The sequence below is a fragment of the Pagrus pagrus genome (genome assembly GCF_965226575.1).
Source record: "Pagrus pagrus genome assembly, chromosome: 9".
NCBI classification, from domain to species: domain Eukaryota; kingdom Metazoa; phylum Chordata; class Actinopteri; order Spariformes; family Sparidae; genus Pagrus; species Pagrus pagrus.
In genome coordinates, this window is record NC_140193.1 from 2034161 (window position 1) to 2059270 (window position 25110).

General features: G+C 41.8%; 2 protein-coding genes and 1 long non-coding RNA gene across 6 annotated transcripts; 1 reads left to right on the forward strand and 2 right to left on the reverse strand.

The window, feature by feature from the left end:
- Window positions 1–8256: 8256 nt before the first annotated feature.
- On the reverse strand, window positions 8257–14271 carry LOC311263022 (interleukin-10 receptor subunit beta-like; the record flags this gene model as incomplete). 2 transcript variants are annotated; one of them, XM_084362861.1, is made up of 7 exons in its annotated part: window positions 13996–14271; window positions 12457–12580; window positions 10857–11041; window positions 9893–10053; window positions 9180–9330; window positions 8871–9016; window positions 8257–8415 (listed from the first exon to the last, which is right to left on the reverse strand). In XM_084362861.1, exons 1-7 carry the CDS (start codon window positions 14051–14053, stop codon window positions 8257–8259), a joined length of 984 nt encoding a protein of 327 aa, XP_084218987.1. In that variant the 5' UTR covers window positions 14054–14271. The 2 variants fall into 2 exon arrangements, with proteins under 2 accessions (XP_084218987.1, XP_084218988.1); XM_084362862.1 differs by lacking the exon at window positions 13996–14271 and adding an exon at window positions 13554–13685.
- On the forward strand, window positions 13837–23358 carry LOC311263025. Its single transcript, XR_014623311.1, has 3 exons — window positions 13837–13946; window positions 18333–18393; window positions 23292–23358. It is a non-coding gene; the product is annotated as an uncharacterized lncRNA (long non-coding RNA).
- Window positions 15207–25072, reverse strand: LOC311263024 (interferon alpha/beta receptor 2-like). Of its 3 annotated transcripts, none has more exons than XM_084362866.1 (7): window positions 24754–25072; window positions 24377–24509; window positions 21317–21492; window positions 21031–21176; window positions 17257–17419; window positions 16922–17043; window positions 15207–15927 (listed from the first exon to the last, which is right to left on the reverse strand). In XM_084362866.1, the coding sequence occupies exons 1-7, from the start codon at window positions 24800–24802 to the stop codon at window positions 15769–15771; spliced, it is 948 nt and encodes a 315-aa protein (XP_084218992.1). In that variant the 5' UTR covers window positions 24803–25072; the 3' UTR covers window positions 15207–15768. The 3 variants fall into 3 exon arrangements, with proteins under 3 accessions (XP_084218992.1, XP_084218991.1, XP_084218990.1); XM_084362865.1 differs by having other exon boundaries at window positions 21317–21489; window positions 24733–25072; XM_084362864.1 differs by having other exon boundaries at window positions 24733–25072.
- Between the last annotated feature and the right edge of the window lie 38 nt (window positions 25073–25110).

A 25110-nucleotide genomic window follows, 5' to 3' on the forward strand; every position in this document is an offset into this window, starting at 1 on the left:
GACTCTCTGTGTGTCAAAAAATCAACTTTAAAGTCTTATTACTCGTCTATAAAGCACTAAATGTTCTCAGGATGTTACTTGAACGCAGCGTTGGGAAGGTTACCTCTGATACAGTTACTTATTACCTGTTAATACCTTACCCGTCAGTAACATAATCGAGGTTTAACAATATTAAAGTAATGTAACTTGATTACCTTCCGTTTTAGATTACCTCAGTACCCAAACACCATATGCAAATAAAACAAGAGAAAATAAATATTAATAAAATTACTTTATTAAATTTTTTTAATTTTTTATTTTTTTTTAACATTTTCTTAATGTCTTGATGATGATCTTAAGATAAATGTGTCTTCTGTATTTCAGGAGTCTGGCCAACACGCTGAGGGGCCCTGAGAGACCTGAGGACTTTAACAAAGGCATGATGGAGCTGAGCTTCACCCCTGAAGGACCACGGTGCAGCCAGTGCACTAACAGTCTTACTGCCTCACCACAAGGTAAACAGTGCCTGATATCAAAGACTGCAGTAAGTGTCCTGAGTCCTCTTCTCAGACCTTCATGTAGTCATGATGTTGTATTAAAGTGCCTCCTCCTCTCCCTCAGTGAGCAGTGGGACTTCTCTGCTGTGTTCTCCTGAGCCCTGCAGTGATGAGTTAATGTTCAGGACTGATCAGAAAGCCGCCGACGAAGCAGCTTCAGGTGGAGGGAACTCTGACCTGTATGGTGATCGGACCCGGAGAGGAGAGATACCTGGTCTCACAGAGACCGAACAAAGGTCAGTACCTGCAGTGGAGGTGCCAGAGTTAAAGGCAGAGTATGTAGGATTTGTCTGTTGCTGTTTAACACGTCTGTTGTGATCACAATAGGCAAAAAAAGGAACTTCAATGGGAAATAAAAGTAGTATTTTAAATGTTTATTATGTTCTGTTACTTATAGGGAATATAAATGATGTACAGTTATAGTTGTAAGTATTTAATTAATATTTTTTAATTTTAAGTATTTAACCTGCAAATACACCGATCAGCCACAACATTGAAACCACTGACGTGAAGTGAGCAAGGATCATCTCGTTTCAATCAAATGTTCTGCTGGGAAACATTGAATCCTGGGATTCATGTGGACGCCTCTTTAACAAGCACCACCCACCCAAACACTGCTACAGTCATGTAGACCTCCTCATGGCAACAGCACTCCTTGAAGGCAGTGGCCCCCCAGCAGGACAGTGTGGCTGCAACACTGCAGAAACTGCTCAGGAACGACCTGAGTTTCATGACAGAGAACTCAAGGTGACGAACTGGCCTCCAGATCCCCCAGATTACAATCCAGTTGAGCATCTGTGGGATGCACCAGAGCCAAGTCCCATCCACGTTGGGGCCCCCGTGGATCGCTCTTGGCTCGGTACATCCAGTGGATGCTCAATCGGATTGAAATCTGAGGAATTTGGAGGCCAGGTTGACAAATTGAGCTCTTTGTCACGTTCCTCGGGTCGTTCCTGAGCAGCTTCTGCAGTGTTGCAGCCGCATTGTCCTGCTGGGAGGCCACTGCCAGCGAGTAGTGTCATTGCCAGGCGGGGGTTTACTTGGTCTGCAGTGGTGTTTGGGTGGGAGGTGCTTGTCAAAAAGGCGTCCACATGAATGCTAGGACTCAACGTTTCCCAACAGAACATGGCATTGGAACCAGATGATCGAGGTATTTACTTCACCTGTCAGTGGTTTTAATGTTGTGGCTGATCGGTGTTTATTAATGAGATCAAATAAATGCATTTAGGCGTTGTTTACAGCCTTATTGTTTATATTTCCTCTTAGTAAAACAAAACAAAATAATTATGATTCCTTCTTTTATTTCCCATTGAAGTTACTTGTAAATCGCTTGTTTGCCAATTTGGATGTATTTTAGATTAGATTTTTAAGAGAGAGAGAGAGAGAGAGAGAGAGAGAGAGATTGTCAGAGTGATTATATCGTTTTTGTTCTTTCATGACTGGCAAGAGATCTTTCCTCTCCTGGTGGGCTTGGTGTTTTACGATCCTTTGTGCTCGTTCCGGGTCACTCTCCTTTTGGTTCAGCTCTAGTTTGCAGAAAGCAGTTTCAGAACTTCACTCTCAGTTTTGGCCCACGTCTCATTGTGACTTTCCCAGATGCCGTCAGAAAACAGATTGTTTCTCCAGGTGTTCTGTTTTCTTCTCTCTTGGAGTGTAGATATATCCTTCGTTAATGAAGTGCAACCTGTGGAAGGTTTCTCCTCAGTGGTTGTTAGTTTGTCCGGTCCAGTGTATTGAAGGTTTGTGTTCAGATGTTGTACATCTCCACTCAGCACTGCTCCCGATAGACCTCAATACGACTATTCTATCTGGTCAATTTTCTCAACAACCATATTTATAATTTATATTGTAAATAAAAATTCACTACTGTTAATTTTGTACAATATCATGTTTATATGTCTCTACAAGTCTATTCTATTTTTTACCTTTTTTAATTTATATTGTTAATTTTTGGCTCTTGTTTTTCTTTGTAATGTTTTGTCCTTTGGCTGCTGTGGCAAACACATTTCCCCATTGTAGGACAATAAAGTAATATTGATTGTGATTGACTTGTAGAGCGTTCAGCCGTTCATTCAGACTGCTTGATAAACTTTCTGAAGCCTTTGAAGTTTGTTTTGCTGCAGAAAACATCCTCATTAAATTATTTGTTTCTCCAAAAGTTAACTCACCTGGCTTCAGTCATGTATTCAGCGTTATTCTTATCTATCACAGGCCTGTGTGAACTGACCAATCAGAGCAGACTGAAAAAACAGACACACGACAAAACCTCCACAAACAGACACACAAAACATTCTTCAAGACACAAAACCTTCACAAACAGACACAAAACCTTCTTCAAGACACAAAACCTCCACAAACAGACACACAAAACCTTCTTCAAGACACAAAACCTTCACAAACAGACACAAAACCTTCTTCAAGACACAAAACCTCCACAAACAGACACACAAAACCTTCTTCAAGACACAAAACCTCCACAAACAGACACACAAAACCTTCTTCAAGACACAAAACCTTCACAAACAGACACAAAACCTTCTTCAAGACACAAAACCTCCACAAACAGACACACAAAACCTTCTTCAAGACACAAAACCTTCACAAACCTTCACACAACCTTCACAAACAGACACAAAACCTTATCCAAGACACAAAACCTCCACAAACAGACACACAAAACCTTCTTCAAGACACAAAACCTTCACAAACAGACACAAAACCTTCTTCAAGACACAAAACAGACACAAAACCTTCACAAACAAACACAAAACCTCCACAAACAGACACACAACCTTCACAAATAGACACAAAACCTCCACAAACAGACACACAACCTTCACAAACAGACGCACAACCTTCACAAATAGACACAAAACCTTCACAGACATAAAACCTCCACAAACAGACACACAACCTTCACAAACAGACACAAAACCTCCACAAACAGACACAAAACCTTCACAAACAGACACAAAACCTCCACAAACAGACACAAAACCTTCACAAACAGACACACAACCTTCACAAACAGACACAAAACCTTCACAGACACAAAACCTTCACGCAACCTCCACAAACAGACACAAAACCTTCACAAACAGACACAAAACCTTCACAAACAGACACACAACCTTCACAAACAGACGCACAACCTTCACAAACAGACACAAAACCTCCACAAACAGACACAAAACCTTCACAAACAGACACACAACCTTCACAAACAGACGCACAACCTTCACAAACAGACACACAACCTTCACAAACAGACGCACAACCTTCACAAACAGACACAAAACCTCCACAAACAGACACAAAACCTTCTTCAAGACACAAAACCTCCACAAACAGACACAAAACCTTCACAAAACCTTCACAGACACAAAACTTTCAAAAACAGACACACAACCTTCACAAACAGTCACAAAACCTCCACAAACAGACACACAACCTTCACAAACAGACACAAAACCTTCACAAACAAACACAAAACCTTCCTCAAGACACAAAACCTCCACAAACAGACACAAAACCTTCACAAACAAACACAAAACCTTCCTCAAGACACAAAACCTCCACAAACAGACACAAAACCTTCCTCAAGACACAAGACCTCCACAAACAGACACAAAACCTTCCTCAAGACACAAAACCTTCACAAACAGACACAAAACCTCCACAAACAGACACAAAACCTTCCTCAAGACACAAAACCTCTACAAACAGACACAAAACCTCCATAAATAGACACACAACCTTCACAAACAGACACAAAACCTTCACAAACAGACACAAAACCTTCCTCAAGACACAAAACCTCCACAAACAGACACAAAACCTTCACAAACAGACACAAAACCTCCACAAACAGACACAAAACCTTCACAAACAGACACAAAACCTCCACAAACAGACACAAAACCTTCACAAACAGACACAAAACCTTCTTCAAGACACAAAACGGACACAAAACCTTCACAAACAGACACAAAACCTCCACAAACAGACACAAAACCTTCACAAACAGACATAAAATCTCCACAAACAGACACACAACCTTCACAAACAGACATAAAACCTCCACAAACAGACACACAACCTTCTTCAAGACACAAAACGGACACAAAACCTTCACAAACAGACAAAACCTTCGCAAACAGACACAAAACCTTAAAGTTGCAGAAAGTAGAAATACTCAAGGACAGTACAAGTCAAGTACACTACTAACTTTACACCAACGTAAATGTTCAAACATTTACTGATGTTGCCGACTGGTTTTAGAAGCTTCATATAAAAATGAATAAAAGCTCAATTTACACACAACCTCCACAATGACACACAAAAACCTCCGCAATGACACACAAAATCCCCACAGAAACACACAAAATCCCCAAAGATACACACAAAACCTTCACAAACAGACACACAGCATTCACAAACAGACACAAAAACCCCACTAATACACAAAAAACCTCCACAAAAACACACAAAAATTCCCCAAATGGACTCAAGACCTCCACAATGACGTACAAAATCACCACAAAGACACAGAATCACCACAAAGACACTCAAAACCTCAACAAATACACACAAAACCTCCACAAATACACTCAAGACCTCTACAATGACACACTAAATCACCACAAATAGACTCATAACCTCCATAAATACACAAAACTCCCACTAATACACACAAAATCTCCACAAATACACACAAAACTTCCACAATGACACACAATCTCCACATATACACACCAAACCTCAAATCACCACAAGTATACACACAATCTCCACAAAGAGACACAAAACTTCCACAAATATACTTAAGACCTCCACAATGACACACAAAAACCTCCACAATGACACACAAAATCACCACAAAAACAAAAAATCTCCACAAACCTCCCCAAAGAGACGTGAAACTACCACTGCTCCTCTTTCTCCTCCTGCAGGTGATGGACGAGTGATGGAGGCATGATGGAGCTGAGCTTCACCCCTGAAGGACCACGGTGCAGCCAGTGCTACAGTCTTACTGCCTCACCACAAGGTAAACAGTGCCTGATATCAAAGACTGCAGTAAGTGTCCTGAGTCCTCTTCTCAGACCTTCATGTAGTCATGATGTTGTATTAAAGTGCCTCCTCCTCTCCCTCAGTGAGCAGTGGGACTTCTCTGCTGTGTTCTCCTGAGCCCTGCAGTGATGAGTTAATGTTCAGGACTGATCAGAAAGCCGACGACGAAGCAGCTTCAGGTGGAGGGAACTCTGACCTGTATGGTGATCGGACCCGGAGAGGAGAGATACCTGGTCTCACTGAGACCAAACAGAGGTCAGTACCTGCAGTGGAGGTGCCAGAGTTAAAGGCAGAGTATGTAGGATTTGTCTGTTGCTGTTTAACACACCGCGATCAGTGAGTGATCACAATAGGCAAAAAAAGTAACTTCAATGGGAAATAAAAGTAGTATTTTAAATGTGTATTATGTTCTGTCACTTATAGGGAATATAAATGATGTACAGTTATAGTAGTAAGTATTTAATTAATATTAATTAATGAATTTTAAGTATTTAACCTGCAAATACATGAAATGAAGCAAACTCTGAGGACTAGTAAGGGTCAGTCTAATATCCATGGCTGGCAACTCGTTGAGTCGGCCATTTTGTCCTTCTCTCTCTCGCAGACAGACACTATGATGGACCACAAGTGTCACGGAAATAGTAATAAAGCATTTAAGTAATCGTCACCAGACCTAATGGTTAATGCCAGGACTTGAAGCCAGTTATCATAGCGGCCAAACCGTGTAATTACATCTTCCCGTGATGCGCTGCAGCCCAGAGAGACTTATTCCCGTAAGCTAACATTGTGAAAGAAGCGTCTGTAAAACGATGGATACATTTATTTGAGCTTCAAACCGAGACATGACTCGTTTACGGTTAAATTATTTCATCCCTATTCAAGTTAGCAGGGCGCTAAACCGGAAGTTACAATGGCGGCTCGGTCGGCAGAAGTCTCTCGTGAGCTCGCTTCAAATACACACCCAGGCGTGTCATGTCTGCAGATGACGACAACCAATCAGAGAGCTTGTTACATCGGCTAAATTACATCGTTTTACCAACTCCAGGACCAAAGTGTCACTGAAATCTGAACTATTTATTGATGGATTAATATTTTTTTGTAAATTGTATTTATTAAAATATCAAATAATGGATTACTTTGTAATTTAGTCTATTTATTAATAGATTAATACATTTATTTGTTAACTAATTTATTAATGCCTATATTTATTGTACAATTAGTAGGACTCACTTCTTTTCATCGGATTTTGGTGGTTCTTACATTTGTTATTAATATTTTACATGAAAACTCAGCATGTTTTTTTCCAATAGCTTCCAGGTCATGTGATCCATTGATTCAGAATCATGTACTGGTTGTATTACAACCCAAAAAAAAGCAAAATAGAAATATTTTTGACTCGTGGTCTCCGACTGTACATGTTTCTGTTTCATGTCAGAATAAAACCAAACACACGTTCAGATAACGTCTTTATTTATGTTTAACTGAGTTCAACATTCACATGTAAATGTCTGAGCTGCACATTTTTGTAGCTTCTCTGAACTGTCGCCACTGCATTCTGAATTTAATTTAAATAAAAAAAACCTTCATATCGTCGCAATAAGGCAGTTAAAGGATAACTACCGTTTTTTACAACCTGGACCTTATTTCTAGCAAAAAATATGATCATTTACTCACCCAGATAACTTTGGTGTCATTTGAAGTCGTTCGGATGAAATTAGATCCAGTGTGGCGCCGATATATCCATATAATGCGAGTGACGGGGCACTGAAGCGCAGCCTATATATAACGCATTATCTGCCACGAAACTAGTTCATTTCACCAATATTTTGTCATGATACGCTCGTGCTATTCCCCTCTGAGTCCGGGCTCGTCTGTTATCAACATCCGGGGTCAAACTAGCAGTAGCAGCTACAGGTAAACAAGCCGGCTGTCGCGGGTGCGGGCGCAGCTCAGAGACGACATCCTCCAGGTCAGAGGTAGTAGGTCAACCTACAGACCCCGGATGTTGACAACAGACGTGGCAGATAATGCTCATAGAGGCTGCGCTTCGGTGCCCCGATCACTCGCATTATATGGATATACGCGGCGCTCCACTGGATCTAATTTCGTCCGAACGACGCCAAATGACACCAAAGTTATCTGGGTGAGTAAAGCATCGTATTTTATGCTAGAAATAAGGTCCAGGCTGTATAAAACGGTAGTTATCCTTTAAGTATGCGTCAGGAAATGTGACCACTTGGTGGCAGATTCCACATCCCAGTCCACGTCCATACTAGAGCGCTGTACACGGTGAATGGACGGACGTCTTTCAGCACCATAAATACTTTAGTGTGGGCAGCTCCGATGGACGCAACATGCTCCTTCAGTTACACTTTGTGGTGAGGCTGTGAGGAACATCAGGACGGCACAGCACAAAAACAACTTCACTGGGATGAGGTATCAGTGTACCTCCACATCTCTGCTGCACAGTCACTTCACAGTAACACCTGCTCCTGCTGAGGGACAATACAGAGCTGAAATCAATCAATAACCGATTACTCCACTGTCTGTCAGTGTCTGTAAGGTCGGCCTTGTTGATAACGGTCCCTGTCGGAGCCCGTAGATCGGCTCCACTTCATTGTTTTTGTGTGTTTCAGCCTTTTATTCTCCTCTAGCTCTCCCCGACTATGAGGCTGCAGCTTGTCCCCGTTTCCTGCAGAGGGCGCCCTTCCTCCACAGCGCTGCCGTCTGCAATGATGCTGACGGGGTCGTAGTGCTCCTCAGGTGGGTGGGAGTCCCGCATGGCCATGTACATGGATGACTTTGGGGCCTGAGGGGCAGAAAGGAGGCGAAATGGTTTTAGTGTCCTGGTTAGAGACGATGAGTGAGAAATGGATCTGAGTTCTGACTTCACTGTTAGAAAACTCACTTTTTTCATTTTGACTTTTCTTTTCAGAATTCCAAGTTTAAAACGTCAGTTTTTCTCAGAAGTGTGACTTCTTTCTCAAACTTCTCCCGACTTGTTTCACCTCAGATTCAAAGTTCAGAGTTGGATTTTTAAGTGTTTTTTCTCAGAACTGTGACTTTTGTTCTTGTAATTCTGAGTTTAAAGGTTGAATCTGATTGTTTTCTCAGAATTCTTCCAACTTCTTTCTCAGGATTGTAACTTTTTTGAGTTTAAAGTTGGAAATCTGATTGTTTTCTCAGCTTTCCTCTTATGTTTTTCTCAGAATTCTGAATCTGGACTTTCCACAAACCCGTGCAGACGTATGAACACACACACACCTCTTTGAAGCGCTGCGGCAGTGTATCCTTCGGACAGAGAAGGTTGGATATACATTGCCGATACACCACCATCACCACCACCCCCGCTGCTGCCACGGCAATGGCCAGGAACGTAACCACCGCTGCCACCCAGGGAACCCCTTTTGCTGCAGAACAATCGGACCGAGAACATCAGAATCCATCAGTTTGTTTCTCACTTTACTTCACTGCTGCAGGAGCAGCTTCATGTGAATTAAACACGCTAATCTGCAACAGAACACACGATGGCTGAAATGTTATTTTTGGGTGAACTTCCTTTAAGGTGCTTACTGCTGGTGGTGCTTTCACAGACGGGTCTGCTGGGCTCGCTGGGGTTGGGGTTCATGTTGGCGTTGACTTGGACCTGGACGCAGTACGAGGTCCAGAGCTCCAGTTTATCCAGAACGTACCGGCTCTGCTGTATGTTGCTGAGGCTTTTGGCCTGTAGGAAGTGACAGAGTGGGTCAGGTGTGTGCGGTCTGCAGCAGCGACAGGTAAACCACAGAGACCACGAGGTGAGACGAGAGGTGACAGACAGTCTGCTGCCTGTCTGATCCTCCGCCACTAAACAGATGAAAAACATCTGATGGTTTTTGACTGTTTTTCCTCGAAATTCTGATTTTAATAAAGTTTTGTCAGAATTCTTCAAACTTTTTTCCCAGTTTTAACTTTTTCCTTGAATTTAAAGGGGGATTCTTACTGTTTTCTCAAATTCTTCCAATTTTTTTGTCAAAATTTTTAGTTTTTTGAGTTTAAAGTTAGAATTCTGACTTTCAAGACGTTATTTACATCCTTGACGTGCAGTCGAGCTTGTAAACTCTCCTCAGGCGGGTTCGTCTGTAGCTACAGTGGAGCTTTTTAGCTTGAAACATCTTTTCAAATCATTTTGTTCCTTTAATAACGATAATGTTTTTGGTCACAGATGGCCAAGAAAGCAGATCCGATCCCCCAAACTAATAGTTAATAAAGTTTTGCTCCTCCCGGTGTTTCACACAACATCCCACCTCCTTCTCATGGCCTTCCTTCCAGTAGCTGAGGTTGTAGTTGACGGTTTCAGTGCCGTAAACATCCTTCAGTGTGGAGCGAGCGAACTCTGGATCTGTGATGATGACATCTATCGAATCCTCAGTGGAGGTGAGAGAGACGTTGGGTGGACCGATGATGGCTGAGGGAGGGAAGAGAGGGACAATGTGACGAGGGAGCTAACACGGCTAAAGCAACATGATGGTGCTTTTAGGTTCTTTGCTGAACTAAAGTCAGTAAAACATCAGGAGGATAAAACCACCACAGCAGCAGCATGTTTTGCATATCAAGTTGTGTTTACAGTACGATGATGCAAATTGTACAGCTTAGTGTGGACTTCAGTAAATCCCAGAGGTTTGGCATGCAGGCACAGATCGCTCAGAGCTGGCAGCGGGATGTGTGTGTTCATCAGTGTGTTAATTAAAGGTACGTGTAACTTCTGCCAAAAAGTTTGTTTGCAACTAACAACTGTTTCTGTTGCCAGGTACAGTGACACACATCCCTCACAGAAACTAAGAAACACACATTAGATTTGTTTTACTATGAAATCTGGAGATTAACAGGAATTGGTTTGGTTGGCATGAAAACATAATTCTGAATATTATATTCATACTTACTGTAAGCTGAATTAACAAGAAGGCCCAAATAATTAAGTATTTGTCAGAGACAGCGTTTCACAGTGCTTATAAAGTTTCTCTTAACTCAACAACTCACTAAATTGAGTGATTTTTTAAGGGAGTCTGGGGAGTTGGGTTTGAATTTTCAGCAGATTTGTTACAAGTTACATCTTTTACATTACACATCATCACCTGGATTCATTCAGCGAGTCTGTAACTACAGTTTAGTTGAAGTGTAAGACTGTATTTGAGAAACACCACTGTGCAGATCTGTAATACAAATGTTTTGAAGTGAAAAGCTGTGAAGACACACAGAGTTTGGACTCACTGTCTCTCTCCAAATAGATCTCTTTACTCTGCACCCAGTCGGAGCTCTCCGCCCCCAGCAGCGCTCGCACTCTGCCCTTAAACTTCCCGTACACGGAGATGGACGAGTCCGGCTGGCTGCTGAAGTCACACTGGAGTTGGGAGGTGTTGGTACAGCCATCTCTGAAGTTTGAGGCAAATCGGCTCCTGTGGACAGAACACAGTGCGGCCATGTCAGATGTGATGACTCGAGTATCTCTGTGACTTTCCCTCTCTACATCTGAACACAAACATCTGAACTCTCTCCTCCTCACAGCTTCAAAACAGCCTTGTTACTTTAGTTTGTTGCATTTGAAGTGAATTATGAATTATTTTTATTTCCCAACATCACCAGACTGATTTCAGACGCAGCGAGACGAAACAAAGACGTGAACAGACAGAGAGGGAGACTTGAATGGGGAGAAAAGGCGTGTTAGTGTCTCGTATCTGCAGAGAGTTTCTTATTTTCTCTCTTTGTTGCTGCTCGGGACGCTTTACCAACCCAACATGTGGCTATTTGACGTCCTGGGAATGAGACTCAACTATCAACTATCTTTGTGGTGCGTTCAGGAACAGCTGGGACAAATCCTACTGACTCTACCTTTAACTTTAATAGTCTCTGAATTATATTAATATGACGTGAGCTTCAGTTAGCTTTGACCACAAATGTCCTTCAGAGGGAGACTTTTTACTCTGATACTCTGAGTACATGTCAGAGCCTGTACTCGATTACTTTTACTGGAGTAAAGAAGCTGAATCAGTACTTCTACTTTTACCAGAGTCTGTTTCTACACGAGTATCTGAACTTCTAACACTGTTTTGAGCTGCACAAGTCATAACTTCACAGTAAATGGTGTCAAAGTAAAAGAGGAACGGTGAGGTCATTGTTCTCAGTTTTTGTCAACAGTGCGTAGTGTGTTTTACGTGTGTTATGTGTGTGTGTCCTTATGAGTACGAGTCAGTCACAGTGTGCCGGCTCTTTCCCAGAAGAGAAGCTGCTTCTGTACACACTCTGATGTTGTTGCAGATAAGAGGTGGGAGTCGCTGCTCACAGTTTGACAGTTAGTTAAATGATGCGTCTGATAAAATGTGGCTGTTAAACCCTCAAATACAAACGCACTCAGCTGCCTCTCAGATTACAGAAACCACTTCACAAATACGACCACCGACACGTAGAATCATTCAGACTGATCGCAGCGCTTCACTTCACACAAACGTGAGATAACGCACTCACAGGCAAAGCAGCATTTAAACATCCTGGTGTTTGTTATTAAAATAGTTGACAACTAATCGATTAATCGTAGCAGCTATCCTCTGCTGTGTGTGTATAACTTTCATCTTTTCACTCTCCAAATTCAGAGTCTTCATAGTAAAAATAGATGAAGAAAACCAAAATATATCTGACAAAGTGATTTATTTATTGATTAGACTGGATAGATATCTGATAATGAAAGTAATCCCAGCTGCAGCCCGAGAGATCAGCTGTTGATTTAAACACCTGTGACAGCTGTGCAGCAATAACACAGACTGACAAAGCAGTGTTTGCTGAACCAGAGAGGGAACTGTGATTAGTGTTGACTCACTTGTACTGTGGTGTGTAGACCAGGCCGCTGGCTGCTCCTTCAGGCGGGTCCCACCTCAGCACCAGGTTCATGTTGTAGGAGGTCCATCTGACGTTTGTGGGTTCGCTGAGGGCTCCTGATACCGCTGCACAGTCCAAATAAAAATTAAATGTGACAAATTACAGGAATCCAAGCGAGTGTCAGGATATAAGAATCACTGTTTTGTAAGATACAATTAGAAATTGCTAACATGTCAACATGGCAGTCAAGCTGGTTCACGAGGTGAAAACATGGCTGGTGTCACATCTTCTGACAACCGACCCTGAACCTGAAGTCTGACTTAAAAACCTAAAGGTCTACATAAACTAGAAAACTAGCTGGCTAGCTAATCTAACTCATGAGGCCTCTCAAGGTTGCTTGCTAGCGAGACAGCCTATATAGAATTGTGAATATAAAACATTAGCCTTTCTGGCTGATGCAATACAATAAATTATTATTGCTATTGATGTACAAATCAAATGTAATTAAATTCAAATTACATGATAAGTTAATGATAATTAGCATGCTCAGTAGAAACTGAAGACAGACACGACAACGTAAATAATAAATTATCTTTTTCATTTTGAGTGTTTGACTGATTAATTTAGTGTATTTTAGACACATCACAACTGTGAACTCAGTTTCATTTATATTTTAAAAACCTGCATAAACTAGTTTAAAAGCAGCTCGCTAAGCTTATCTAGTTTACACAGACCTAGCTAGCTAGCAGGACAGCCTAGATAGATTTGCACATATCAAAAATTAGCCTTTCTGGCAAATGCTGGCATGTTTTCAGAAATGTTATTAATATGTACTGTAATAATTAAGTAATAAAACAAAATAAAGAGTGCGTTTAATGTACACATTTAAAGTAAAATGTCATTTTACATTCAAATGACATGATAACGAGCATGCTAACAGTCGGGGAACTGAAGACAGACACTATAAGGTGAATGATTAATTATGACTGTGACTGTATTATGATTATTATTATTATTTGCGACCTGTATAAATCTTAAGAGCATTTAAATTCCCGGTACAGTAGTTGACACAAGTTTAGAGCTAACTGGCTAACTTACTGACTGAAGTTAGCTCATATAAACGGACAGTGGACCACAGATACACTGTCAGAGTTCACGTCAGGATAAACGACGCATTTGTTTTCTTTTTAAATAAATATTATTCATAGGATGCCAACATTTATAAACATAAACACAGTCTATAGGCTTAGAAACCGTCTGTACGGGACAATAAGCCAAATATACGTGAATATATACACGTTTCCGTACACTGACTGGCTACTCTTATTGTTAGAGACGAAGAAGAACGTGTGTACGGGTCCTCACAGGCACCAAAACACACGTCGTTTCTGACACAGTCGATTTAAAATCAAACTGAGGAACCGCGTTGAACAAACTTCTGCTATTAACACGTTTAAACTTCAACACGTGGCTGTATCGATCTTCTAGAAGGTAAGAAGAGGAACAACACGCAGCTTGCTGATCAAAGGTTATCGATTACCTGCGGGTCCGTGTAGTGTCGCGAGCGTCAGGACGAGGACACAAACACAGGCTGACATGTTACCCGAACTGTTCCTCTGTCACTCTGTAGTCCAGCTGTGTGTGTGTGTGTGTGTGTGTGAGAGAGAGAGTGTGTGTTTCATGATAAACAGTGTGTTTCCTGGTAAGGCTCGGGAACAGGAGGCGGGGGGAAGCCCGCGGAAACGAAACTTGTCCCTGCACAGAATAACGTCTGCCGCTTCGAGGAACCAGCCAATCACCGTCGAGAGTTATATATATGTATATATTTATATTAAGACATCACCCATCTGCTGTGTTGCTCAGTAGGTCGTGTTAAATGTGTTGAGTGTGTCCAGTTTGCGTGTTTTTGTTGGTGACAAGTGCGCAAACACTTGCAGCAGGGGCGGACTGAGGCTGTGTGAGGGGCCGGGGGCGGGACGGATAGGAAGGGCACCAGGGGGCCGACAGTGGCGTGAAATAATACCTGAAAGTCAAACGTGAGGAAAAGTAATATTATTCTATTAGATTTGTTTGGTAATAATGAAAGCCCTGCACACTAATAGTCTTAAAGTATCTGGTAATAAATGTACTTAAATATCAAAAGTAACTTTCTGCCAGTAAATGTACTTGAGTATAGAAAGTTAAAGTAAATTATACATACCTGTGTAGTTACATGTATGTATACTGTAAACAATGGTTTGATTTTCTTATTTTCTATTGGATTTTTACTTGTAGTAATATTCTACTTTTTACTAACTTTAGTTACTAGTTACTTTGCAGATTACATATTGCATCAGAGCCAAAGAAGTGCATCTTTATATCGATTTATTACTATATTTTACTGTAGTATTTCCATTTTCTGCTACTTTATACTTGCACGTAAAAACATGTTAGAGGCAAATATTGTACTTTTTTACTCCACTACATTTATTAGATAACTTAAGTTACTAATAAATAAAAAAAAATACTGAATAGTAGGTAAAAGTCTTTAGTGTAGTACAACAGTGTTATAGGAGTGAATGTAAGGCCAGTGGACTGCTTTTCAAAATGTGATGCCTACATTACCCACAATGCAACTCACCATTGAGTCACATTGGTTCAGATTATTATTATTCTTATTATCCGGCTCCTCAGGGGATCAATCAAGTATTTCTGATTTGATTCAAACTGACGTTAATTGTAGAAGACGGCAGAAACGTGGCGTCAAAGATCACAAGTCCAAAATATCCGTTTATTGTTTTTTCTGTCAGAACTGTAATTACATCAGTGGGTTTTTAAAACTGTGACACATACAAAGAGTTACAGACTCGTGACAATTCAAGTCCATTAAAGTTAAATCAAGCCGCACGACTCTTCTCCGCTACAACTTGTTTTATTCACAGGATTTTCTCGACATCTGGTGATTAAACAGCTCATCAGTGAGATCAGTAACAGGAAAATCACAGAAACGGCACCAGTTGGCTCAGGAAGACACTTCACAGTGACACAACACACACTGTAAGTGTAATAATACACAAAGTAATATAGTAGTATATGTTGACATTTTACAGTTACTCCTATGTGATATGAGATAGGGTTAGGGTTAGATAAGATATTTTTAAAGTTAATTTTTAATGGGCAGCAACTTAAACCACCTCCAAGTTATTTAAAACGTTAGAAGAGTCAGAGAAGATTAGAAATATCACCATAAAGCAGGATTAAAAACTTCCACCTCAGCCAGACCGACTCCACCTCAACTAACCCTCCAACACTTCCACCTCAAACATCTAACGTGTCAGTCTTCTTCTGAGCTGCTCCGCAGTGTTTGGGCCGGCCGGTGGTCCGTCAGAAGACAGTCAGCAGAACCTTCTTTATGCAGCAGCATGGACAAGGTGTCACCTGAGAGTCCAGGTGGTGCAGCTCCACCATCCTGGACTTTGAGGAGGAAGTACGACTGCAGACAAAGAGACGGTGACAGAGACAGTCAGGCCTCGCGATCGTACTCCACGTAAAGTCTCGTTAAAGGTGCAAAATCATACACGAAACAGAGAGTGACCGTTAGCTCAGTTAGCTCAGTTAGCCATGCAGCTAGCAGTCTGGACTGGGAGCTCGGAGGGTGGCTGGAGCTAGCTGGTTAGCATGCTAAACATGCTGAGTGTAAAGAATAACTCTGGTGTTATATTTTTTATAATTGTCAACAAATTTCATGAAAAGACCAAAACCAACAACACGTTAGATCTTTTGTTTTTAATACCTCCTGACTCTCTGACTTCCTGTCTGCGGCGCTGAGCTTCAGGGCTGGTTTACAACAACAAGGATGAATTTAATCTAAAATAAAACTCAGTTTAAAATGAGTGTGTGTTCATGGAGATATATCAGGCTGTGGGACACACGATACCTGTCAGGAGCTTCGGTCACGGTTGGTTTGGGTCTGCACTTGAGATTTGTTGAAAAAAAGAAAAATATACAACATCACCAGACTTAAAAACCTCGGAGGCGACGTCTTCTGATCGTTCTGTTGGTCGTCCAACAGTCCAAAACTAAAAGATGTTGAAATCATGATGATAATTCACAGAAATTTTCATTCATTCATTTTGTCTTGGTTTTTCATTTCAGACCCCATTTTTTCCTTTTTCTTTTTATTGTGAGTACTCGAGCACTGGACAGTAATTTTATGTCGAGTACTTGAATATGGGAGTAACTTAAAATGGCCATCCCTGATCCCCGTCAGCCTCAGATTCGCTTTGTGTTCAGTGTTAATATGCAAATGTTAGCATGCTTCCATGCAAAAACTGCTAAACATCAAGCCTTTGTAAGCATGCTGATGTTAGCACTTAGCTCAACACACCGCTGTGCCTCTCCTGATCATTGAAAGGTGCACACAGTGTTTAACTTAAAGATGAATAAGTGACTCTCGGAGCCGCAGCACACACAGTCGGATCTGTTACCATCGTTGTCAGGAAGCGTCGTCGGAGTAATCTGAAGCTCGGCTGACCGCTGTAGACGACCGATCCGATGAGGAGGAAGCCCAGAGCGCAGAAGGCTCCCAGCAGGCCGTAGACCACGGACACTGTGAAACAGGAGGACAGACACATCACGTTATCTTCCAGCAGCGACATGAACATCTCTGAGAGGAACCATTACAATTCAAAAGAAGTTCCTCTTTCAACCAGCAGCGAAGAGGAACAGCAGCTGATTCAGACTCCTGATTTAATCTGACGTTCAGTTTTTGAGCCATAAAACAACAAAGATGGTCTCTGACAGTGAAAGAGCCGCGACGTACGTGAGCGTGGGGGCTGAGGAGGGCTGGTGAAGGCACAGTAGGGGTCACTGGGGACAGATTTGTCGTTGAAGAGCGTTTTCACAGTCACCGTCACACAGTACTCCACACCTGACTGCAGGAACGAGATCACCATCTCCTCCTGGTACTGCCGAGTCAGGCTGAACTGCAACACAACACACAAACCGGGTCGTTCAACAAACAGAGGCAACAAAACCAGACATTTCTGACGAGACGTCAGTGACATTTTCCAGCCGTGTAAGTCGCCACAAAACTGCATGTTCTTGCTGGGAAGTAGAAACATTTTCATCGGGACATTTCCAGTTGTGTTTTGGCAACAAAACCTGATTTATTTGACGAGATGTTGGACCAGCTCCGTATATGGCGATAGAACCAGATATTTTTGATGGGTCGTCGGACATTTTCCAGTCATGTTAGTGGGGACAAAACTAGATATATGTGACGAGACAGAAAGACATTTTCCAGCAGTGCTGGAGCAACAAAAGCTAAGCTGCTTTTTAAGAGATGTCGGATCAGTCTCCAGTGGTAGCGGTGTTAAAGGCGGGTAACATCGGAGAGACATCGGGACATTTTCCAGCCGTGTTTGTGGCAACAAAACCAAATAATTTGACAAGATTTCAGGACATTTTCTTGCCGTGTTAGTGGCAAAGAAATTGATTTTTTTTATGGGAAATCAGGACATTTGCCAGCCATGTTTGTGCCGACACAACCAAATATTTTCAACAAGACATCGGGACATTTTCCAGCTGTGTTGATGGCGACAAAACCTGATATCCAGCCACGTTTATGGCGATAAACCAGATATTTTTGACGGGATGTTGGGACATTTTTCAACAGCTTTCAAAACTAATACACAGGCAGTTCAATGACGTTTAATCTCATGTACATATTCAGATTTCATTGTGTAAATGTCCTTCATCTTGTTTATCTTGTATTTCCTGTTTATTGTTGTTCGATTTCTTCTGTCTTCATGTAGGAAAGGTTTGTTTTCTCTGTAGGTGGCGCTCTCTTCTGTCGTCGTCGAGCTGTCTCACTAACTTTTTCTTGTAATTCCACAGAAACTGTACCTGAAGTAAAGCTGATGCGCGTCACTTCCTGTTTCTAGGTACTAGCTTCTAGGTAAGAGCTGCCTCACACCAGATGTTAACAGGATACGAGCTCACATCACTGATTTTCTTTGTAAAACAAACGCTTGTTGAAGAAAATAATGAGGTCATTTATGTTCCCTGAATGTCACAATAAAAACATTGCGCCATAGTTGAGATTTTTTGTTCAATCAGTCTCATTTTCAAGTGTCTGAGGTCCGATCACTTGTGTGCAGTGAGACGACTGATGTGAAGATAAGCTCAGGCCGAGCGTTTCCTCGAACACATGCAGGCGAAGTCGCTGAGAGGAAGACGTGGGTTAAAAACTCAAACCACACAGTGAAAAACATCAGCCGTCTGTGAGACGCAGATCAGCCCCCACACCGGCTCCTCTACAGAGTCACATCCACCTCTCAGCAGATAAAAAAACGATGTTTGTGGCTTCGCTGTTTTGATTTCTCCACATTCAGCGTGTTTCAAATCATGGAAACACGCAGACGAGAAAAAACGAAACAAAAACTGCAGAAATTCACTTTTCTTATGAGTGAATATGTGGTTTATGTCGCATCTCACAAATAAGATTTGTTTCTGTTTACATCACAAAAATGATCTGGTGCTTCTCACTTTGATGCAAAACCTTGAAATATCGATATTTGAAAACGCATAATAAATTAAAAACATTGACCGGACTTCTCTGATTTAATTACCCACAATCCATTGCAACATGGACGTGACATTGCAGAACTTACTATGAAAGTGTAAAACAATTACTTTGTTATAACGCCACATCATGATACAGAAATATTTGGCCTCACAGTCTCACGCGCTTGCAGATTTGATGTGATGATGGTGAAATGCATCATGTAAATACAACATGGAGGGTTTAAAGGTCCAGTGTGTAGGACTAAGTGAGGATGCAGACTGCAGACGACCGAACAGCTGTCGCTTTAATCCTCCCCCCGCTAGAAACCAGAAAAACATGAAACATCCTCTCTGGAGCAGCAGTGTTTCGTTAGTCCATTCTGGAAACGTGGCAGACTCGAAAAAACACCACGATTCTCAGTTTTCAGCTGGTCGTACACGTATGAAAACATTTTCTTTAATTGTTCTATATATATAGAAATATATATTTGATTTCTGCTGATATCCAGCAAAATCCAAAATACTGGACCGTGAAGTCGCTGCAGCGTGGGCGTCGACACAGCTCACCTGCTCCAGCATGAAACTCATATACTGCACCCGAGTCCTCTGCAACGGACCCGGTTCAAGTCCGGTCTTCATCTGTTTCTCAACCCCCTGACCCGTCTGACTCTAACAGCTGTCCTGTCCAGATTACAGCTAAGAAAAACAAGGTGGACGTCATGTTTAATGGGAGGATGGAAATGATGTTGGTTTGGTGTCTTTGGAGCAAAATGAGAATCGACTTCGGCTCGTTATGTTCTGCTCTCAGTTGTGTAAAGTACCAGGTTTCAGTTCTGGATCATAAACTACACATCTGTGTGTTTTTTAGCTCACAACCTCTTTGACAACATTTGGGAATTTTGCTGAAATCATAGCTTGAAGGGAAGTGTTGTTAAAGTGTTGTGAAAGTGTTGAGAGCTGGACACCAGCTGGATTTTTGTGTTGTAAAGATCCTTTTGTAAAACTTTCAGGGACAAAGTTTCTTGAATTGGACTCTTGATAAACACATGACATGAAAATAAACTGGCTCACTTCCTGTGACAACAACATTTCTACTAACCTGTGTTGGTGAGTAGAAGCCAAAACTGAAACGACCACAGTTAAAGCCACACTGAGGAGGAAATAACCTCTTTGTGACAGGAAACACGCTACAGGTTCACAGCTCCACCAGCTCAACGTTTTACATGTGTGACACCTCAGTGTGTTGTGTGATCTCCAGGGCTGCATCCGCACTTGAACACATCATTTTCTGTAGTTTAATTCTCTACAACTACAAAAACATGAACAATGAAATAATACGTTAACGTACGATCAAAAACCAAAACGCAGCCGAGTCGCCGGAATAAAGCATCGTTGTAACTTCATGCAAAGCAAGAATACGTTCAAATTCGTACGTTTTTCTACAAAACGAGTCACATCACGTCCACGCTACATGTGTGTGAGGTCCGAGACGACAGGACCAGACAGAGACCGCTGTTTGAGGCTGCGTTTCAACATTTGATCGTGAAACAACTCGATATCCAGCCGCGTTCCTGCCGACAAAACTGGATGTTTTTAAAGACGTTGTGACGTTTTTAGCTGCATTTATGGCAAAACATCTGGATACTGGTGACGAGACGTCAGGACATTTTTCTGCCAACAAAACCAGATGTTTTTAGCGAGACATCAGGATGTTTTCCAGGACATTTTCAGCCTGACCACACAACCGGACATTGTCAACCAGACGTCTGCAACAAAACAGGATATTTTTTAACAGGGCGTTGGGACATTTTCAGCTGCCTAGTGGCAACAGAAGTGGACGATTTTGACGAGACAACGGGACATTTTCAGCTTTATTAGTGGCGACAAAAATGGATATTTTTAACAAGACGTTGGGACATTTTCCGGTGCTATTTGCAGAGACAGAACATGTCTTCCTAACCCTAACAAGGTGTTTTTGGTGCCTAAACCAGACGATAAAGATACGTCACACACAGTTTAGGACACATACCTGTGCACCGTCCCTGGTCCTCTGCACATTGAAGACTAAGTCCATGTAGGGGTCCGTCAGCAGCATCTGGACCGATGGAGGACGGATCTGCAGCAGCAAACAGTTCCCACAGCCGGACACGGTCACGTCAGGAGGTCCCAACACAGCTACGAGGAGAAGAGATGATCATGGTTTCTCATGTGTACTTTATTTCAAAGTGTTTAAAGGATCTGGACGAGATTCAACAGGATCATTTCAGCCTGGATGAGTTCATGTAGATACAGAAGTGTGTCGGTTGGTGTCTCACTGTCTGACAGAGGCCTGAATGCCGGCGACTTGGTCCAGTCGGACTTCTGTCCGGCTGTGAAGGCCTGGACTCGGGCTGTGTACTGATCCAACGGCTCTTTGAACACTCGCGTCAGATTACACGTCTGTCCGGCCGTCAGCTCCGAACAACCGGCCACCGCTCTCCACGAGCTCCTACTCCAGAGGACAAGACAACAGAGACACACTGATGATGACGTACGAAGCTCGCTGCAGGCAGGCAGGGAAAACATAACTGCTGACAGCTGGTTGAAAAGGCAACTGATAGGACTGAGTGAGTCACACTGATACGAGGAAATCATACGTGTTTATGAGTAGCTGTTACTGAAAAAGGAAAGTGCTGACTCAGAAGGTTCAGTGGAGTCACAGAAACAAAAATGAAACTGATGAAATACTGTGCAGATTAAAGACTTTTTGTTTTTCACGCATCCGGCAGAAAACAGCGTCTCAGTTCACTGATGAAGGTCCAGTTTCAGCCTCAACGAGCTCACGTTCGGGTTGTAGACAGATGCAAACAACATCTGTTGGATTACGGTCCTGAGTTTTTGGGTTCAGTTCTCAAGCAGCATCATTATTGAAATATTAAACATGAAAATATGAGACGTTTTTTGAATCAGTCGACCAGTTAGTTCCAGAAATACCTCTGGTTCCCAGATTCATTCATTGTGCTGACTTTGGTGATATAATTAACTTTTCTTGTAGCGATCAACAAGTCAGACTTTTAACAATTGTTGGATCATGAAACAGCCTCAGTTGTACTTTTGTTTGGCGCGACTTAGCAAATGTTACAGTAAGATAGTAACAATATTTTACCCAGCAGAGGAGTCAACAGTCCACAAGTTCAGATACTTGTGTGAAAACAGACTGTGGCATTAGTGGTCGAAGCTAACTGAAGCTCACGTCATATTAATATAATTCAAAGACTATTAAAGTTAAAGGTAGATCAGTAGGATTTGTCCCACTCTCTGTCTGTTTACGTCTTTTACGTCTTTGTTTCGTCTTCGTCACCTCAAATGCATCAAACTAAAGTAACGAGGCTGTTTTGAAGCTGTGAGGAGGAGAAAGTTCAGATGTTTGTGTTCAGATGTAGAGAGGAGAAGTCACAGAGATACTCGAGTAAAATACAGATACCTGAAACATCTAGTGAAGTAACTTCCCTCTGAGATTAAGGTGGAAATATTATATAATATATATTATAGACCAAGAAGGCGATCTGCAGAGGGCTGACGTCTCTGAATGATGAATAATGGAGAAATATACATTTTGATTTGAGCGTTTCTATTTTGAACATCGATCCTCTGAAGGAAACAATGCACACTGATGCAGGATTTAAACTCCATGTCTCTGCTACTTCCAGCAGTCGATTATAGAAATGTTTGTTGGTTTTAGAGACAAAATAAGTAAAGAAACTGAAAATATGATGTCAGATGAGCCTGTTTTTAATGTCAACTATCATCTTTTAAACCCTCAAATGACCTGATCTGTGAACAAACTCATGATTCCTGCCACCGACCATGAAGCTCAGACAAACGTCGTCCTGAATTCTGTACTTTCTCCTTTTTTTTTATGTGAATTTGAGTTGCCGCTCATCTCAAACTGGCAGTTTGCTTGATCTTATCATTCTGAGAGTTTCAAGTTTCAGGGCAGCGACGCGTCGACGCCTCCTCTCACGATACGATTATCGAGACACTGGCAGCAAAATATTGATATTTCTATGAAAACGAGCCGCTCCTCACAGATTCCTGATAGCCGGACTGAGCAGAGTCACTTCCTGCGGCGTGAACTTAATTCACACAGACGAGTCACAGCTGAATGTCGTTTAAACATTTTACCAGCATTTTTTTGTTTTACATTCGATTGATGTGTTTTAAACGTTATTTCATCTCAGTTCTTGTTAATTCTGTGACACCGACTCCACAATGCAGTGAATTAATACATTATCCCTTATCCTTCTTCAGTTACACAGACATCGTGATGCATCATCAGACGATCGTCTCGCAAAGAATCAATGATCACATAACTGCAGGTGTGTTCTTCAAATCAGGTGCAGCGTGAAGTCACTGATCAGTTAGTGCAGCTAATGATTATTTTCATTATCAATTATCACCTATAAAATGTTTCCTGGAGCCCAAAGTGACGTCTTTATATCACTTCTTTGATCCGACCAACCGTCCAAAACACAAAAACTCTTCAATTAGTGTCAGAAATGATGAAGAAAAGCAGCAAATCCTCAAATTAAGAAGCTGCAACCAAACAATCTTTGAGATTTATGACTGAAAACTGTAAAATGAGACACAATTTCAGCGTTTAGGAGATTAAACTCTGTGTTAAATCATCTTTTTGGAGGTTTTTGTATCATACAGCTGATGTTAAAATGTCAACTCTTCTTCTTCATCCTTCCATGACACTTAATTAACTACAACAGATGCTGAAGGTTTGATTATAGTCTGAGGAAAAATATCCTGGTTTCACGATTATAATCAAAATATTTCCCAGAGCACAAAGTGACGTCTTTATATCGCTTCTTTTGTCCAAAACCCCCCAAAACTCTTCACTAATTGTCAGAAATGATGACGAAAAGCAGCAAATCTTCACATTTAAGAGGCTGGAACCAAACAATCTTTGACATTTATAACTGAAAACTGTGAAATGAGAGACAAGTTCAGCATTTAGGGAGATGAAACTAGATGAGTTTCGAGTTTCATCTATTTTAATCTAAGTATGAGCCCAAAGTGACGTCTCTGATTCTTTGGTCCAAACCTCTGATGAAGAAAAGCAGCGTCACATGTGAGAATCTGGAAACACTTTGAGATTTCTGCTTCAAAAATGACTCAAACGATTCATCGATTATCAAAATAGTTGGTGACTTCATTTTCGAGAAATGAAAGTCGATCCAAGTAATTTCATCTGGAGTGAAGCCAAACCACAGTGAGTCAATCTTTGTGGATTTTCCCAGAGAAATCGGTGCATCTGTCTGAAACCTTCTCTGGTCCTGAGTCTGTCTCACTTCTGCTTTTTTTTTTCTGTCCTCTGACTCGAGTACCTGGGACGGAGGACTTCGACGGCGAAGCGGCTGCTGTCGGGGGTGTCGGGGCCGGGCAGGAAGCTGAGCGTGTGCTCCATGTTGAAGGAGGAGATGGAGACGTTGGATGGAGCCGGGAGGGAAACGCTGACTGCTGCAGAGGAGGAGGACAGAAGAAGAAGAAGGAGAAGAAAACTTTAAAAATCCAACAATCTGAATCATCCGTCTTCTGATTTCTGCAGCTCTAAACGCTAAAATCTAAACATTTCCTGCAGGTGAACAACAGTTGAGTGAGTTCAACACACTTTCTTTTAACACTCAACATCCATACACACATCCTGCCACAACATTAAGTCAGAAAGATCCTCCCTGCAAACCTTCAGTCCAGGGAGCATTACCAAGGTGCAACTGCTGAAGAAGAAGGACAAGAAGAATCCACAGCCCCATCTTCCCTCCATAAAGTGACTCGTGGCTAAACGTCTCTCACGCAAGCTGCCAAGGTTTTTTAAGGTTTGAGCACACAACATATAGAGAGGGATGGGAGGGAGCAGGGGGTGAGAGTGGGGGTTGGGACGTGAACACCGGTTGTTATCATGTCGCTGGCTGAGTTTCTGTTTCCCCTGAAGTCCCTCCCTGTGTGTGTTTTACACTGCAAATCCTGCATTTCAGCGTCAGAGCTGTCGCAGGAGCCGGACCGAAGACTTGTTTCTGATCCGTGGGAGTTTTTCTTTGCTGGTTTTTGTGGGTTTCTTTTT

What these genes read in the sequence shown, in the direction of transcription:
- LOC311263024 (XM_084362864.1), bottom strand. Translation starts at nt 24,802, where the DNA reads ATGGGGCTGTGGATTCTTCTTGTCCTTCTTCTTCAGCAGTTGCACCTT. An exon ending in ATTCAGGCCTCTGTCAGACA is followed by an intron (nt 21,177 to 21,316) that starts GTGAGACACCAA and finishes TTCTCCTCGTAG; the next exon opens with CTGTGTTGGGACCTCCTGAC. An exon ending in TCCTCAGCCCCCACGCTCAC is followed by an intron (nt 17,044 to 17,256) that starts GTACGTCGCGGC and finishes CCTGTTTCACAG; the next exon opens with TGTCCGTGGTCTACGGCCTG.